This window comes from Physeter macrocephalus, chromosome 16 (genome assembly GCF_002837175.3).
Source record: "Physeter macrocephalus isolate SW-GA chromosome 16, ASM283717v5, whole genome shotgun sequence".
NCBI classification, from domain to species: Eukaryota; Metazoa; Chordata; class Mammalia; order Artiodactyla; family Physeteridae; genus Physeter; species Physeter macrocephalus.
In genome coordinates this window covers 103776348-103793046 of record NC_041229.1, presented here as the reverse complement: position 1 = coordinate 103793046, position 16699 = coordinate 103776348, and the positions used below count along the sequence as shown (strand labels likewise).

General features: G+C 57.0%; 1 protein-coding gene across 1 annotated transcript; it reads left to right on the top strand.

Annotated features, from left to right (window-relative positions):
- Window positions 1–38: 38 nt before the first annotated feature.
- Window positions 39–10462, top strand: UNC93B1 (unc-93 homolog B1, TLR signaling regulator). Its single transcript, XM_007126925.4, has 11 exons — window positions 39–199; window positions 373–514; window positions 1108–1261; window positions 3594–3755; window positions 3979–4111; window positions 4457–4550; window positions 5104–5228; window positions 5799–5981; window positions 6620–6893; window positions 8743–8861; window positions 9706–10462. Exons 1-11 carry the CDS (start codon window positions 104–106, stop codon window positions 10027–10029), a joined length of 1806 nt encoding a protein of 601 aa, XP_007126987.1. The 5' UTR covers window positions 39–103; the 3' UTR covers window positions 10030–10462.
- Window positions 10463–16699: the final 6237 nt, after the last annotated feature.

Sequence of the window (16699 nt, the reverse complement as noted above, 5' to 3'; positions counted from 1 at the left end):
CTCCCCTCGTGGAGGAGGTGGGTCCAGGGCCGGGCGAGGCAGGTCCCGGCGCTCGGAGGAAGTAGCGGTCCGCTGCCGGACGAGTCCTCCGGCTGGTCCAGCCATGGAGGGGGAGCCGCCGCTCTATCCGGTGGCGGGGGCCGCGGGGGCGCAGGGCGAAGAGGACCAGCTCGGGGTCCCAGACGGGCCCGAGGCCCCGGTGAGCGGGGACGGGGAAGGCGTGGCGGCGCGGGGACCGGGAGGGCCAGAGTCTCCCCCGCGGGAGTGGGATGCGGCCCCAGGGCTGGGGTGAGGGGGGGCGGGGACGGCCGGGGATGGACGCGGGGCTCCGGGGGTGCAGTGGCCGGGTGCGAGCGCCGTCGTGCCCCGCAGCTGGACGAGCTGGTGGGCGCGTACCCCAACTACAACGAGGAGGAGGAGGAGCGCCGCTACTACCGCCGCAAGCGGCTCGGCGTGCTCAAGAACGTGCTGGCGGCCAGCGCGGGCGGCATGCTCACCTATGGCGTCTACCTGGGTAGGTGGCCCGCTGCACCCCGCGGGTTGGCGGGATGGGCCTCTGGCCACGCCGTTCCGCCCCGGGCCAGGCGAGGTGGCACGGCCCGGCGGGTTCTGCGCTGGCACCCAAGTCTTTCCCCCTCCACCCGCGCGCCCCTCCCCAGACCTGAGGTTTCTCAGGGAAAGAGAAACCTTGGGGCCAGTCGACTCCCTTCCTCTTTCACTTCTCCGTCTGCGCCCTCACAGCTGCAGCTGCGACCTCCGCACATGGGGGGACGGTGCAGAGTCCCCGGGGCCCAGCCACAGGCTTCGTGAGTGTGTGGGTGGGCCCTGGGCCCCCTGGGCAGGTCTGCTGCCTTCGGAATCAGGGGCGCTGGGGTCCAAGCGGCTGGCGGAGGGACGTGGGGGGGCGGGGGTCTGGATTCAAGTCGCTGTCGTGGCCACTGGCAGGTAGGACTCTTGGCCCAGCCTGGGCTTCCCCTCTGTCCTCATAGGCATTGGAATCGGGCATCCCTTTGGTGCCTGGAGCTCCCTGCCAGGTTTGCGTTCCAGCCTCTGCTTGGTTGCCCCCAGAGCCAGGTCGCCCCCTCCATGCCTGCTCCCTGTCCCCAGGCCTCCTGCAGATGCAGCTGATCCTGCACTACGATGAGACCTACCGGGAGGTGAAATATGGCAACATGGGGCTGCCTGACATCGACAGCAAGATGCTGATGGGTATCAACGTGACCCCCACCGTGGCCCTGCTCTACACACCTGTGCTCATCAGGTGCGACACTGCTGTCCCTATGAGGGCTGTCTCCCTGATCTTGAAGGGGTGCGAGGGCTGTTGGACATGGGGTCTCCAGCTGCCCTGGTGTTCTTGGGGGGTGGGCTGGGGAGAGAACTTGCCTACCTAGAGGGGTGAGAGAGAAGGGGTGAAACCCAGGTTTGGGGAAGAAACAAGAGCTTTGCAACCAAGGCACCTTGGGTTTCAAGCAACAGAAATTCACTCAGGCTCCTTCCCTCAGCTTGCCCGTACCCCCTGTGGCGTCGTCTTCATGCCCTCCTTTGTGGCCTGGAGCTGCAATGACCTTTTGAGATCAGGGCTATGGAATTTCTGGAGAGAATCTGATCAGCCAGCAAAGCCCAGGAACGCACCACGAGCCCAATCAGCTGTGGCAGTGTTGAGGGACATTTCTCACCGAAAAGGGTGTGGCTGGGCAGGTGCCCCAGGGGGTCTACTCCATACCTGAGCCCTAGTGGCATCTGGTACAGTGCAAAATTGCCCTCCACAAGTATCCTACCGCCAGGCAGTAGATCTGTGCTCAGATGGGACCCAGAGATCAGTGGACACATTAGATGAGTTCCCCTGTCTTTCTGAAACAATAACAACCCTCTCAAACTCTTTTATCACAATCGCACAAACAACATTAGAATCATAATTGAAATCAGAAAAAAGAAAACCCTTCCCAAGCCCTCCAGGCAATCGGCTAACTTTGTTTTCCCACCGGCATGCGTGGATAACATTTCTGTCCTTGTCAGCTGGAGTACATGTATGGGCGCGCATGTGTGCATGTGCAGTGTCACTTTTGCTTTCTTTTCACTGCACACATCTTGGCCTGCTTCACAGTGGGGACTTTCGTGATGTTAGCATCTTCTGCAGACATGGGGGCACTGAACTGTGGCTCGGGGCTGGACATTGCGGCTCCCTCTCCTTTTTTGCATGTTCTCTTTATGCTTCTGGCTGTTTCCTCATCTTAAAATTAAAGAGAGAGAGAGAGAGAGAGAGAGAAAGAAAGGGAGGGAGGGAGGAAGGAAGGAAGAAGGAAAGAAAGAAAGCCTCCTAGGATAAACTCTCAGAACTGCCCTTACTAGGTCAGAAGCATATAAAAGGCTTTATGGCTCTTGAAACCTAGCAGTATTATTAATGGCAAACTCATTTCATTTCCTATGTGCTGGGCGCTTTATAAGCGTATCGCATTCCCTACAATCCAAGGTGGATGCTCTGATCTTAGACACGGGGAGACCAAGAGGTTGAACCCATTCCCACAGGCAGCAACTGGCAGATTGAACGTCTGAACCCAGGCAGTGACTCCAAACCCCATGCTTGCCCCCCGACCCGAGCTACCAGGCTGACTTTCCAAAGGGCTGTACCATCTGCGTGACCTCTGGCTGTATGTGTCATTTTTCAAACCACAGCCTCACCAGCAATGAGTGCTAGTATTTTTACTTTTTGCTGTTTCAAAATTTACAGTGCAGTTGGGTGCCCTTCCCCAGACAGATCAGAGGAGGCTGCCTGTCGATTTATTATATGGCAAGATAAGGATAATTAAAGAACCAGGACCCTGCAATAGAAGAGAAAGTAATTGTGTCAGAAAACCAGTCATTGAGCTTTGAGCTTCCTGGAAACTCAGACAAAGAAAGGAAATAATGAACACAAATACTCAAACAAACAGAACCCCAAACAAAACCAACCCAAAGACCGCAATGGTTGTGTCTAGCCTGATCAGCCTCCAGTGCCCTGAATGGGCCCTTATCCTGTCACTCGTCAACCTGCCTCTAACACGGTGCAACATTTTCCCAGAGCCAGTGAGGCCATCGTTCTACAAGAAACTTCCCGACTGACCACAGTGGACTGAAAGGGCAAAGTGCAGAGGGGAAGGGGCGCCAGGGTTCCTCTCCCTGGTCTTCAGTCCCAGCTTGGGACAAGTCCCTCAGCTGCTCACCTGGGTCCTGCAGTCACCGCACGTGGGTGGAGAAGGGGGGCTGGCGAGTCAGCCCAGGACACATATGAGGGTTGCATGTGCCCAAGGGCCAGTGGCTCATGACACCCTCTCCCCGCTTTATCTCCTCTATCCCTGCAGTGGCCGTGAGAGGCTCGAGGTTGGGGCAGACCCCACATTACAGGTGTCTGGTTAGAGTGGCTCCCCTGAGGCCACCAGCAAGTCCATGTCTCTGAGACTCTATCTTAGGACCCTCGACTCCAAGGCCAGGGGTCCCTCATCACCTCACGCAGCCTCGGGAGCTGGGGCCTGGAGTTGTGGCCGCGCTGCTTTCGGGCTGCAGCAGTCTGGACGGGCCCGTGGTGCCAGCATCCTCATCCTTCCTGCTGCTCGCAGGTTTTTTGGCACCAAGTGGATGATGTTCCTGGCTGTGGGCGTCTACGCCCTCTTTGTCTCCACCAACTACTGGGAGCGCTACTACACGCTTGTGCCCTCGGCCGTGGCACTGGGCATGGCCATCGTTCCTCTGTGGGCCTCCATGGGCAACTACATCACCAGGTGAGCCTGGTGGGCAGCAGGGTGGGAGACTGGAGACCTGGCAGAGCCTCTCCTGTGTGGCCCACCTCGTCTTGGGGACCTTGGACCAGCCCCATCCGCCCCCTGGGCCTCAGTTTTCCCGTTCGTGAGACATTGGCTGGCCAGTCCATAAGCCTGGGTGCAGGAAGTGGAGGCATCTGGCGGAGGTTGGGCTGGGGAGAGCCTTCTCTCCTTTGTGGTCCAGGATGGCCCAGAAATACTACGAGTACTCCCACTACAAAGAGCAGGATGAGCAGGACCCCCAGCGGCGCCCGCCGCGGGGCTCCCATGCACCCTATCTCCTGGTCTTCCAGGCCATCTTCTACAGCTTCTTCCACGTGAGTGCCACGTATGGGGACGCTGGGTGGGGGGTGGTATTCCAGGCCCAGAATCACATATTGGAGCCCATTCCACAGTCTTCAGCCCTCTAGTTCCACTGCCCTTTCTTGAGCCAACTCCTGTTTGCTTACCTCTGGTGACAGGCACCTCATTCCCTCCCTGTCTACAGCACTGACCAGGAGGAAGTCTTCCTGCATGGGGCACCCCCCCACCAGCAGGCTGCCCCCGAGAGGTGGGAGGGCTCCTGTTCCCCCAAGAACCCCAGACCCCCTCCCAGATTGTGCCTGTGCTCCTTGCCCGGTTCCACACCCCAAGCCTGACCCAAGCTGCCCTCCTGCCCACAGCTGAGCTTTGCCTGCGCCCAGCTGCCCATGATCTACTTCCTGAACCATTACCTGTATGACCTGAACCACACGCTGTTCAACGTGAAGAACTGCGGTTAGTGCTCATGGGGGTGGGGTCCCTAAGGTCAGCTACCTCCCGCACTGAGTCACCCAGCAGACACTGGGCCCTCAAGGGCAGAAAGGATGCCCTCGCTCACAGGGCTCAGGGCTGAGAGCCTGGTGTCCTACAGCTCTGATGACCGAGGCACAGGGCCTCGTCGTTAGGACATCTGATCCAGCCTGGGGTGGTGGTGGGGTGCGTCAGGGAAGGCTGCCTGGAGGAGGTGCCATCTGGGCTGAGACTGCCTGTGGGATCTCTCAGGGCCAAGTGTACCCTCAATGCAGGGCCAATGTATGGAGGTGGGAGGTGGACTGGCTCCCACGGCAGCCTCGGGGCAATAGGGCAGGAGGGAGGGGAGGTGCTTTCAGACCCAGTGGCCCTCACCTCCAAAGTACTTCCGAAAGGACCCCTGCCTTTGCCGGCAGGGACCTCGCCCACCCCCTCTACCCTCCCCTCACCCTCCTGCTTTGCTGCATTTCTTTGTGGCTCAGCTGACAGTGTGCCCTGCTCCCTGCCTCACAATGCCCCCCACCCTCCCCTTTCTCAGGCACTAACAGCCAGGGCATCCTCATCGGCTTCAACAAGACGGTTCTGCGGACGCTACCGCGGAGCCGAAACCTCATCGTGGTGGAGAGCGTGCTCATGGCGGTGGCCTTCCTGGCCATGCTGCTGGTGCGGCCCGGGATGGGGGTGTGACGGGGTCGGATCTGGGGACCGTGGCGGGGAGAGAGGAATGCGGGCTGGACTCGCGGAGGGCGGGCCGGAGGCTTGTTCTGAGTCCAGAGTTAGGGCTGAGTTCTGGGGAGGGGGCCTGAGCCTAGGAGCTGGGCTTGAGGCTCGGAGGTGTGGCTGATGCCTGCGGACTGAGAGAGGAATTGGAATCCCAGAGGCCAGTGAGAGGAGGTCCAGGCCTGGTCCGGAATCCCAGAGGCCTGTGAGAGGGGGTCCAGGCCTGGTCCGGGGTCGAGCTGAAGACAGGGTCCTAGAGGATTGGCTGTGACGTGGGCTGGACCTAGGGCCGAGGGTCAGAAGGTGTGGCTCCAACCTGGGGGTGGGACCAGGAGGCAGAGCTAAGGCGTTGGGGGCGTGACTAGGTCGTGTCTGCGGGCTGGAGGCGGGCCTGGGAGGCTCATCTGTGGATTTGCCTTGGGGCGGGGCTGGGGCTGAGGGGCGGGGCGGGGTCCCGGGGGCGGGGCCAGGATGCCCGGCTGCCCGCCCCCTCCCTCACCTCCTTGCCTGCAGGTGCTGGGCCTTTGCGGCGCGGCGTACCGGCCCACGGAGGAGATCGACCTGCGCAGCGTGGGCTGGGGCAACATTTTCCAGCTGCCCTTCAAGCACGTGCGCGACTTCCGCCTGCGCCACCTCGTGCCCTTCTTTATCTACAGCGGCTTCGAGGTGCTCTTTGCCTGCACTGGTCTCGTCCTGGTAAGTGCAGCCTGAAGAGCATTGCCAGTTAAAATTACATGACGTCCGTTAAATTTGAATCACAGAATAACAACGAATAAGTGTTGAATATATATGTATAAGTATGTACAAGTACAGTGGGCCCTCCGCATTCGCGGATCCGGAGGGCCCACTGTACTACCCCATTTTATATAAGGGAGTTGGGCATCCGCAGGTTTTAGTGTCCGCGAAGCATCCTGGAACCAATCCCCCGCAGACACCAAGGGACAATTGTAGGCCCAGATATTCCCCTCCTTCTCCTTTTCCCTCTCTCCCCTCATCCCCCCCTCTACCTTGGGAAAGTTACTTTCACCTCTCTGAGCCTGTTTCCTCATCTGTGAAGTCTCTAATGACCATGCTCGCTTCCAGAGGAGTTACACTGTTGAGATGGGATAACAGCCATAAAGTGTTTGGCTCCATGCGGGTTTTAGCCTTGGTGTCTGGGGACACTGTCCAAGCATTTTCTCACTGTCTGTCCCCGAGGAACCTTCCCACAAGCCTCGGAGGAAGCTGGCCCTGCGGTGGCCTAGAGGGGGCGGGACGTGGCCTGAAGTGAGACCTCGTGGGGAGGGCCAGAGCCTGGGCCGGCTGACCTCCAGCCCTCACCCCTGTTCCCCCAGGGCTATGGCGTGTGCTCGGTGGGACTGGAACGCCTGGCGTACCTCCTCGTGGCTTATAGCCTGGGCGCCTCCGCCTCCTCGGCCCTGGGCCTGCTGGGGCTGTGGCTGCCGCGCCCGGTGCCCCTGGTGGCCGGGGCTGGACTGCACCTGCTGCTCTCTCTCAGCCTCTTTTTCTGGGCCCCCACGCCCCGGGTCCTGCAACACATCTGGATCCTCTATGCAGCAGCCGTGCTCTGGGGTGTGGGCAGTGCCCTCAACAAGACGGGGCTTAGCAGTGAGTATAGCCGTGGGCCCTGGATGGCTGGGCAGGGGACCCTGTGGCTACCTCAGGGCGGTTGCGGGGAGCACAGACATCCCAGGGACAGACATGGGGTTGATGGGCACACTGGAGGGCTGTTACGGGGTCCCGTGCACTTGGTGGAGGTAGGTGGGGATCCCTGTGTGCACTCTAAGGGTGGAAGGAAGTCCCGCGGACACTGCAGGGACAGCTGAGGAGGGCTGTGAACACCCTCGAGGCACGCCATGGACAGCCTGTGGACCCCCAGGGTGGGCATGGGAGTCAGAGTGAGGTCTTGTGGCTCCATGGGCTGGATATGGGGCTCTGTGGACACCTCTTAGGGGCAGTGTAAAAAAACACATTGGGGATGCCTCATTTCATACCAGGGGACAGGGCGCAGCCTGGCATAGTTTTCATGACACTGGAAGCAGATGTCAGGGTCTGTGCCCCAGGGAGCATGGGACGCAGCAGGTGGCCCTGTCCACACCCCAGGGGGTAAGTGCAGATATGGCATTTTTATGGAGAGGCGCTGGAAGCAGGCTGTAAAATCCCAACAGCAATCTGCAGAGTAGCGGAGTCCAGGCCCCAAGTCTGGGCTGCTAGGGTGGAGGCACTGGGGCCTGGTGGGACAGAGTTCATCTGTGTGATGCTCTGGGCCCACAGGTGAGCCTTTGCCAGTGACATGCAGCTGGTACACATGGGTACAGCCATTTGGGTCTCCCACATTGTCATCTGTTCTGATGGGCCGGTGCCGTCAGCAGTTTTGAGCATCACCCCTATATGGCATTGTGGACGTCATGCCTGCTGCGGGCTGGGCGGGGATGGTTCAGGCAACCAGCACCCAACATCCGAGAGAGAGAGTCAGACACTACATCTGCCATAGGGGATGGAGCCCCACACCCTGGACCACACTGTCTTGGCTCTTTTGCCTCTGGACCTTGAGCCCATGATATGTCTGGACTTGGGCCAGATCCCAGCGTCCTCTTCTGCCCAGCTCCGCTTCCTCCCTCCTCTTACGCCCCACCCCCGGGGGCGGGGGCTCCGTGTCCCTTCACAGCACCCCCATGGGGTACGGTCGCACTGCAGGACCTCAGGATGGGAGCGTCAATGTCCTGAGTGGCCGGCGAGGGTACAGTTCGCCAGGTGCTGTGCAGGCTTTCTCCCATTAAAACCTCACAGCACAGCATATACGTGTCATCTCATTTTACAGATGAGAAAAGTGGCTCTGGGGAGTTCATTTACCCCGAGTCACCCACAGACCCAACATCTGAATCCACATCTCTGTGCCAACTCTCTCCACCTTTCAGTCCTGAGGGTGGAATCTGAGTCTCTCCTGAGTCCCTGTCCCATGCTCTTTCTGCCCCACCCAGGGGAGGATGCTCTGGGAAACAGACAAATTCTTCCCTCCCAGCTTCAGGTTTGATTTGCAGAAAGCTTGTTGCTACAGCGATTTGCTCTCCCTGAGCCCTGGGTGAGGAAAACCGGCCCCTGCAGGCCTGGCACTGCGTGCCTGGGGTTCGGGAGAAGGCAGGATGTGTCTGCTCACAGCACTTCCCACCTCTGAGGCCACAGATGGGTCCCAGATGGGTCCCAGATGGGTCCCAGACAGGCCCATTGCATCCCAGCAGGGGGCGCACTGCTCCAGCCTCTGCTCAGCTCGCAGGCAGCGTGACAACGAGTATGTACGCTAGGGGGCCGGCCAGGACCGGTTTACAGCGGCTTTCTAGGCGCTCCTGCCAAGGGCTGGGACCAGCGCAGGGCATCGGGGGGTCACCAGTGGGAGAACAGCAGCTCTGGGCCCCAGCTGGCACCTCTCCCCTTTCTGCCCTGTCCTGCCCACCTGCAGCACTCCTGGGAATCCTGTACGAGGACAAGGAGAGGCAAGACTTCATCTTCACCATCTACCACTGGTGGCAGGCCATGGCCATCTTCACAGTCTACTTGGGCTCAAGCCTGCCCATGAAGGTGAGTCCCCCTCCCCCACTCGACCCCCTAGACAACAGAAACTTCCTGAGTGCCCGCCCTGGCCTGACAGCCCCTGAAGGGCACCACTGCCCCAGGCCAGGCCCTGGGCCAAGTCCGCTGGGCGGCCCCACACCCATCACTGGCTTATTACTTACCGCTTCACCTCCTGCAGGCCTCAGTTTACCCGTCTCTGAAAGGGTTCACAGTTTGCTCTCTACTTGTGGGCACATCCCAGCCGCCTTGTGGGTAGTTTGGTAACCTGTTCTGTAGACGTTGGGCTCTGAGCTGGGTGCCGAGGGTCTGTCTCCCTTCTTGGCTCTCGGGGGTCCTCATCCTCTGCTCTCACCTACTGGTGGGTCAGTTTAGCAGGTCCCAGCCAACTTTAAAAAAAATGAAATAGAATAGGGAATAGCAGGGAGTATGCCCGAGAACATGTGTGTACGTACTGAGTTATGATTTAAAATTATTTCTGACTGCCTGTTACAGTCAAAATCTCTAAGAAGCATTACTTATGATCCCACATGTAAGGGACAGAGTAATCTAAGCTCTGGTAAGGGAGGGCCAGGCCTCCCTTCACATCTACCCTGTGAGGCAAAGGGATTATCCTTACAGTTAGGGAAACCGAGGCCCTAATGGATAGGGTGACCATAAGGGACAGGGCTGGGCAGGAGGGTGCCCAGGAAGCATGGGTGGCGGGGCGGCTCCCAGGAGGAGGGAAGGACAGCAGAGGAGCTGCGGGGCTCGCGTCCCAGATGGGAGTGGGCCTATTGGGGCGAGGGGCTGGGCCAGGAGGGCGCAGGACCGGCCACCCGCGGGTCCCCCGCATCCCTCCCTGTGTGCCCAGGCTAAGCTGACGGTGCTGCTGGTGACGCTGGTGGCGGCCACGGCCTCGTACCTGTGGATGGAGCAGAAGCTGCGGCGGGGCATGGTCCCGCGCCAGCCCCGCATCCCGCGGCCCCAGCACAAGGTGCGCGGCTACCGCTACCTGGAGGAGGACAACTCGGATGAGAGCGACACGGAGGGCGAGTGCGGCGGCGGCCGGGGGGACTGCGCGGAGGAGGAGGCGCTGCCCGCGGGGCCAGGGCCCGGCCCCAAACCAGCCGGTCTCTGCCGCCGGCCCTGCCCCTACGAACAGGCGCTGGGAGGCGATGGGCCCGAGGAGCAGTGAGTGGCCAAGCCTGATCGCCGGCCTCGGTTTAACGCGTCTCGGATCGGGGCCCCTATGATTCCGCGCCAACTTCTGGAAGGACCCTTGGCGCACCCCGGGTTCAGGAACGGCCCTCCCAGAGCCCCGGGCCACCGGGAGCTTGGGATCCTCCCCGCAGCCCCCTCCAAGGGAGGGTGGGGCCTTGAGACCTCTTGGCCAGGCCCGGGATGCGAGGGACCACACAGCCGGAACCCTCCTCCGACCCCAGGGGCCGCTCTCCACGACCCCCTACCGGGCCCAGCCCCGGGGCTGGGACCCCGCCAGTCCCGTCCCAGCTCTCGGCTACAGGCCTGGGCCGTGCGCGTCGCGGGCTTTGCACATCCTATCCCCATGGTCCGCCAAGAGGTACGACTTTAAGAAAATGAGCAATAAAGAGATTTGTATATTGTCCTGATTGGGAAGTCTCCTGCCGTGGGAGGACATTGATCGCCCGGGGTGTGTGCCTGGCTGACCCTGCCCATTGGGCACTGTGGCCTTCTGCCTTGATCCGGGGTTGGGGAGGCGGTGGGGGGGCGGGGTTTTCCCGTAAGCCCCGCCCACCAGGCTGTCCTGGCTCCTGGAGGCACCGCCCCTCCCCACACCGCCGGCTTTTGCCAGTCGCACCGGATCTCGGCTCAGGACAAAGAAGCGCCCTGGGTGGTGTGTAGGGGCCGCAGCGGCGTGTGATGGGGCTTCCAGCCCCCCGTCAGGCTAGAGGGTGGGGCGAGGTCCAGAAACCCAGGTCCCGCTGCCGCCGCCTCAAGCGCCCCCAGCCCTCCTGCCCACCCCCATCCTTTTTTTTTCTTTTTATCCCTTGGGACGCTTCTGCCCACAGCTCCCCGAGGGACTCCTTTGGGGGTCAAGTCCACTTCTGAGCCGAGTGCAGGTCACCCCGTGTCCAGCGTGGGCCTGGGGCATGGATGTCTGAGCCCAGGTGAACTTGGCTACTGATGTCTCTGGGCTACAGCCTCAGCTGTGATGCCCGTGAGGGATGCAGAGGCTGGTGGGAGGGGCAGACCCCTACAGCCCGAGGGCGCCCCCCACCGTGGGGAGAGGGAACTGAGATCCCACTGCGAAGAGCTTTGAACGGCGGGGTGAGGACAGGCAAGGGGGCCACAGGAGGGTCCTGGAGCCCCCAACTGCGCCCCAGATCCGCACCACCAAAGCTGGGGGCCACACCATTCCTCACTCCTCACACGCCCTCCACCCCTAGCTGACTGCCAGACCCTGGTCTACACCCACTTCAGCGTCAGGTCTCCTAGATTCTTCCACCTGTAAACGGCGGCCCCCTCTCTCCTCTGCCTCACAGAGTCCTCACTTGAGTTTGGTTCCAGCAGCCTCAGCGGGGGCCCCGGAGCCAGGATCTGCGACCTCAGGCAGGGGATCGGCCCGTCTGAGCCACAGTTTCCTCCTCTGTAAAGTGTGTCTGTGGTGGCACCAAGGTCCCGAGGCCCTGCAGGAAACTCACAAGGGCACAGAGTATATATGAAATTTTCTACAATTTGGACACCTACCCACTCTGAGCAAATTAATAGGTTCAGCTGGTTCACAGTTTCACTGTTAGCTCACACCACGATCCTTTCATGTCATATCTTTTGAGAGGCTGGGTTTCCTGTGGTGGGGGGATAAAAAGTGAAAATCACTGTGGAATAGGAAGTGAGGCCGGGGGTCTCCAGTCGGATTCCAAGGTCTGAGAAGCTGGCCGGTGCACACAGCCAATTAGTAAGTCGTGGTGGTTATTAAAGAATGAAATAAACACCGTTTTTCTTTCTCTTGGTGTGTGTTATATTTTCGAAGTGACTACTAAGTTCTTAGAACCTAAGTACTTATTGGTTGGACCTAAAGTAACTCACAAATAGAACTATTCGATATTTCTTTTGGCCTAGGAGCATCATGAAAAAATTCCTGAGACGCTGAGGGTTCCGTGAACAGGGCAAGTTTGGCTCTGTGTTAGCACCAGGGCTGGCGCAGAGTAACTTACAGTGAGTCCCTCGTTGGACCCCGTGCCTCCACACCCCACCTTGTCCAGAGAACCGGCGGGATCCTTTCTGGACCCAGCCTAGGGAAGGTGATTAAACCTATGGTCTGTGATGCCTGGGAAGGGAACCCCCAGGGTCTGCTGTGAGCCAGCACGAACTAGTTGCCAAGTTGTTTTTGGCAGATTTGGGGGTCTTGCAGTCATGGGGGACAGTGAGGGCCACAAGTCTCCTTTCCCCAGCCTCCCTACCAGGTGGTCTCTAGACTCAGACAGATGAAGGGCTGGAAACTGCCTGCCTCATACACAGACTTTCAACGCCAAGCAGACCAAGACTGGTCATGCGGTGTGACCAGCACTCTGACCTTCCCGTTCCCCACCAGCCTCTGGCATGGGACGGAACTTCTCCGACGGCAGATGTGGCAACATCCTCCTGGCAGGATTCCAGCTAACTTCCAGTCAGAGATGGGCAACCAGATGCTTGGGTAATAGGCCTCTGAATGCAGGGCATGGTGCCATTTGGAAGCGTGTGGGCCCCTGGGCATGCTGGGCAAGGTGGGGGAGGGGATGAGGATGTTTCTACAACTGGTCTCATTTCAAAGTCATTTCCGGTGATGAGCAAATGAAAGGGTGGCCCAGGCACACGGAGGGAGCATGGCTTCTGATCGCATGCCTCACACCAAGGTAGGTTCCCCATCAGAAGACTCCACGCCTCTTCTTGCTGCTCCTGGCACATGGACAAGGCCCACAGCCAGACACACGTAACAGGCCACACCCATGACAAGCAACACACACACACACACCCCAGGACAAGCAGGATAACTGTCACCACAGCAAGCCCCAGCAGGCCAGTTCTTTTGGAAAGCCTAATTAAGCCATCAGATGTGAATGATGGAGCCCCTTGGCAGCTCCAGGCCTGGTTGTAAAGTATGACATTGATGTCTCTGTCACCTCTGGATAAGGTGACCGGGCAGAGGTCTGGACTCCAAAGTGGAAGATCAGACTCTGTGTCATGGTCTCAGCTTCTGTGATTTTTGTCAATCTTCCCCAGGGTAATTTTATTTTATCTGTTTTTTTTGTTTAGGTGAACACTTTTGTGACAGTTGGTACATTCACAATGTTGGCATTGAATGATTTTTTAAATATTTATTTATCTATTTATTTGGTTGTGCTGGGTCTTAGTTGCAGCAGGCAGACTCCTTAGTTGTGGCATGAGAACTCTTAGTTGCAGCATGCATGTGGGACCTAGTTCCCTGACCAGGGATCGAACCCAGGCCCCCTGCATTGGGAGCATGGGGTCTTAACCACTGCGCCACCAGGGAAGTCCTTGCCCCAGGGTAATTTTAAAATTATCTGATTCCAAGACTCTACAGTGTAAGATTTTAACTATCTTTAACTTCTCAATGGCGTGTTAGAGAACCTGAAAAGTCTCCTGCTAGAAACACCTAGAGATCCTGGATCAGAAACAAACTGATTTTCAAATACATGACTGAGCTCTCAAGAAAATAAGCAGTCACCCAGGGGGAGGGGCTGGGCTCTGAGACCGAAAGATGGCACCCTGAGTTTTTCAGACCTGAGCAGGCTCCCCCGAATGCATGGCAGCGTCCCAGACTCAAGACGAACTGAAGGAATAGCCAGAAGGCTGAGCGGCGGTTCTTGTGTAACCGCCTGGGTTTAAAGATCTGAGGAGGTGGAAGGCCTGGACTTGGAATAGGCATTATTTGAGGGGCGGGTGGGGGCTTGCTTAATATCTGCATATTCAGGACTTGGGAGCACCTCCTACCGGAAGACACTTTATGATGTGCTGATTTTGATTTTCACCTGTGCTGTGAGGAATTTTTGTTAGAATTGTTAATTATGCATTTTATATTTTTGATAATTTTTTTTTTTTTCCACACTGCACAGCTTGTGGGAATCTTAGTTCCCTGACCAGGGACCGGACCCGTGCCCCTGCAATGGAAGCTCGGACTCCTAACCACTGGACCACCAGGGAAGTCCGTATTTTTGATAAATTCTGCAACTTAGGTTGATCTATGTCAGCGGGATACCAAAAGTAAAAGTCGATATTTAGAGGGTCTTAGGGTTTATATTTAGAGGGTCAGTCTGGTCTCCATCCCTTACAGGATGCAGATCAAGCTTGTAAACGTGGACATTTTCCTGAGTGTCTTGTTCAGGCTATGAACCTTTTATGAGAAGGTGAGACCTTCTGATAGCTGTTGAAGTTTCAAAATTTGGCACACAGGCAAATCATTTTGTGTTGTATATTACGGCTTACGAGGCAACAGACGTTGTGGTTTTGCTTTTATAGACAGCCAACCCGTCAGCACAGGCCAGGAGTCAGGAGAAGTGCGCACGAGGTCCCGGCTGGTCAGCGTCCTGCTCTGGTGCTAACAGTAGCCCCCACTTCGTCCAGCTGAGCTGCCCCGTGTTGATCAGGGAAGGCCCACGAGAGAGGGAACCGCTGCTCTCAGTGAGCCCCTTTCTTGTTTACTCACTTATTGCTAGGGGACCCCAAAGTGGTTAATGGCTGTGGGACAGGGGTGGCCTCCCCCAGCATCATAGTCTCAGGCGAGGGACCAAGGGCGGGGGTGGGGATGGGGAAGGGGTGGGGAGAGACTATGCCAGATGACCCAGGTCTGGCTCTATCCTAAAGATGTCGTCTTTACTGTAGCAAGGAAGCTTCTGTGGCCCACCTTCCTGACCCAAGACATATGCGCAACTGTCCGAAAGTTCATCAGGTCAGAACCAGCCAGCTGTTATGTAAACAGAAGTTTTGTATGCGCTGGGGAACCAAAAACATTTCTTGCGAGACTTGCTCTATTACGATACTTGCTTCCTTGTGGGGTCTGGAACAGAACCTGCAGGGTCTCCGAGGTCTGCCTGTAGGTGATGCTACGGCTGGTCAGGCTCATACCCAAGACAAGGCCAAGCCAAGGTCAACCCGACTGGTTTGGCTGGTAAAGGTACAATGAGCCACTTTTAGATTCAAGGCATATTATTTCCACGGACAGTGAAAAGGAGAATAAGCCCAAGGTGCCAGCCCCTGGAGGTCCTTGTCACTCACTCCGAGCTCAAGGGGCCCAGACTGCAAGGCCGCTGTGGGAGACCCTGGAGCTGGGGAGCTGACTCTAGAAGGCTGCTGAGTACCTTTTTATCCTGTGCTTTCTTCTGAGGAGGGCAGCAGACTGGAGGTGATAAGAAGCTCTCAGGACAGCCTCCAAGGTGGGTAGGTGGGCGAGAGGCAGACGGCCTCACAGCAGCTCCCACAGGCCTCCCACCCTCCGGTGTCCTGGTGGATTATAGCTTCCTGCCAAGACTCAGATGAGCTGCGGTCCAGGCCTCTGCCTGCGTGGCCTGTGTGGGCACGTGCGGGTCACTGGGGCACAATGGAACCTTGAGGGCTTGTGCCCAGGTGGGCTCCATTTATGACGAGCAGACTTCTGAGAACTTGTATGATTAGGTTTCTTTTTTCTCTTTTTTTTAAAATTGAAGTATAGCTGATTTATGATATTGCATTCGTTTCAGGTGAACAAGCACAGTGATTCAGTATTTTTTGCAGATTATATTCCATTACAGGTCATTACGAGGTAATGGGTATAATTCCCTGTGCTATACAATAAATCCTTGTTGCTCATCTATTTTGTATATAGTAGTTTGTATCTGTTAATCCCATATCCTTAATTTGTCCCCCCGCCTTCCCTCTTTGGTAACCCCAAGTTTGTTATCTATGTCTGTGAGTCTGTTTCTGTTTTGCATATACATTCGTTTGTATTATTTTTTAGATTCCACATGTAAGTGATATCATATAGTATTTGTCTTTGACTTATTTCACTAAGCATAATACCAAGTCCGTCCATGTTGCTGCAAATGGCAGTATTTCATTCTTTTTTATGGCCGAGTCATATTCTATCGTATGTATATATATATATACATATACCACATCTTTTTTTTTTTTAATTTATTTATTTTTGGCTGCGTTGGGTCTTTGTTGCTGCCCGGGCTTTCTCCAGTTGTGGCGAGCAGGGGCTACTCTTGGTTGCAGTGTGTGGGCTTCTCATTGCAGTGGCTTCCCTTGTTGTGGAGCACGGGCTCTAGGCGTTCGGGCTTCAGTAGTTGCGGCACGTGGGCCCAGTAGCTGTGGCTCACGGGCTCTAGAGCTCAAGCTCAGTAGCTGTGGCGCATGGGCCTAGCTGCTCCGCGGCATGTGGGATTCTCCCCAACCAGGGCTCGAACCCGTGTCCCCTGCATTGGCAGGCGGATTCTTAACCACTGCGCCACCAGGGAAGCCCCTATGCCACATCTTCTTAACCCAGTCATCTGTTCATGGGCATCTGGGTTGCTTCCATGTCTTAGCTATTGTACGTAGTGCTGCTATGAACACTGGGGTGCATGTATCTTTTCAAATGACTGTTTTCATTTTTTCCTCATATATACCCAGGAATGGAATTGCTCGATCATATGGTAGTTCTAATTTTAGTTTTTTAAGGAACCTCCATACTGTTTTCCATAGTGGCTGAACCAATTTACATTCCCACCAACAGTGTACAAGGGTTCCCTTTATCCCACACCCTCTCCAACATTTGTTATTTGTAGATTTTTTTATGATAGTCATTCTGACAGATGTGAGGTGATACCTCATTGTGGTTTTGATTTGCATTTCTCTAATAATTAGTGATG

Excerpts from the sequence above, each read along its gene's own strand:
- UNC93B1 (XM_007126925.4), top strand. The coding sequence starts at position 104 with ATGGAGGGGGAGCCGCCGCTCTATCCGGTGGCGGGGGCCGCGGGGGCG. Across the intron at positions 5,982-6,619 it reads CCTGCACTGGTCTCGTCCTG|GGCTATGGCGTGTGCTCGGT; the intron begins GTAAGTGCAGCC and ends CTGTTCCCCCAG. Across the intron at positions 6,894-8,742 it reads CAACAAGACGGGGCTTAGCA|CACTCCTGGGAATCCTGTAC; the intron begins GTGAGTATAGCC and ends GCCCACCTGCAG.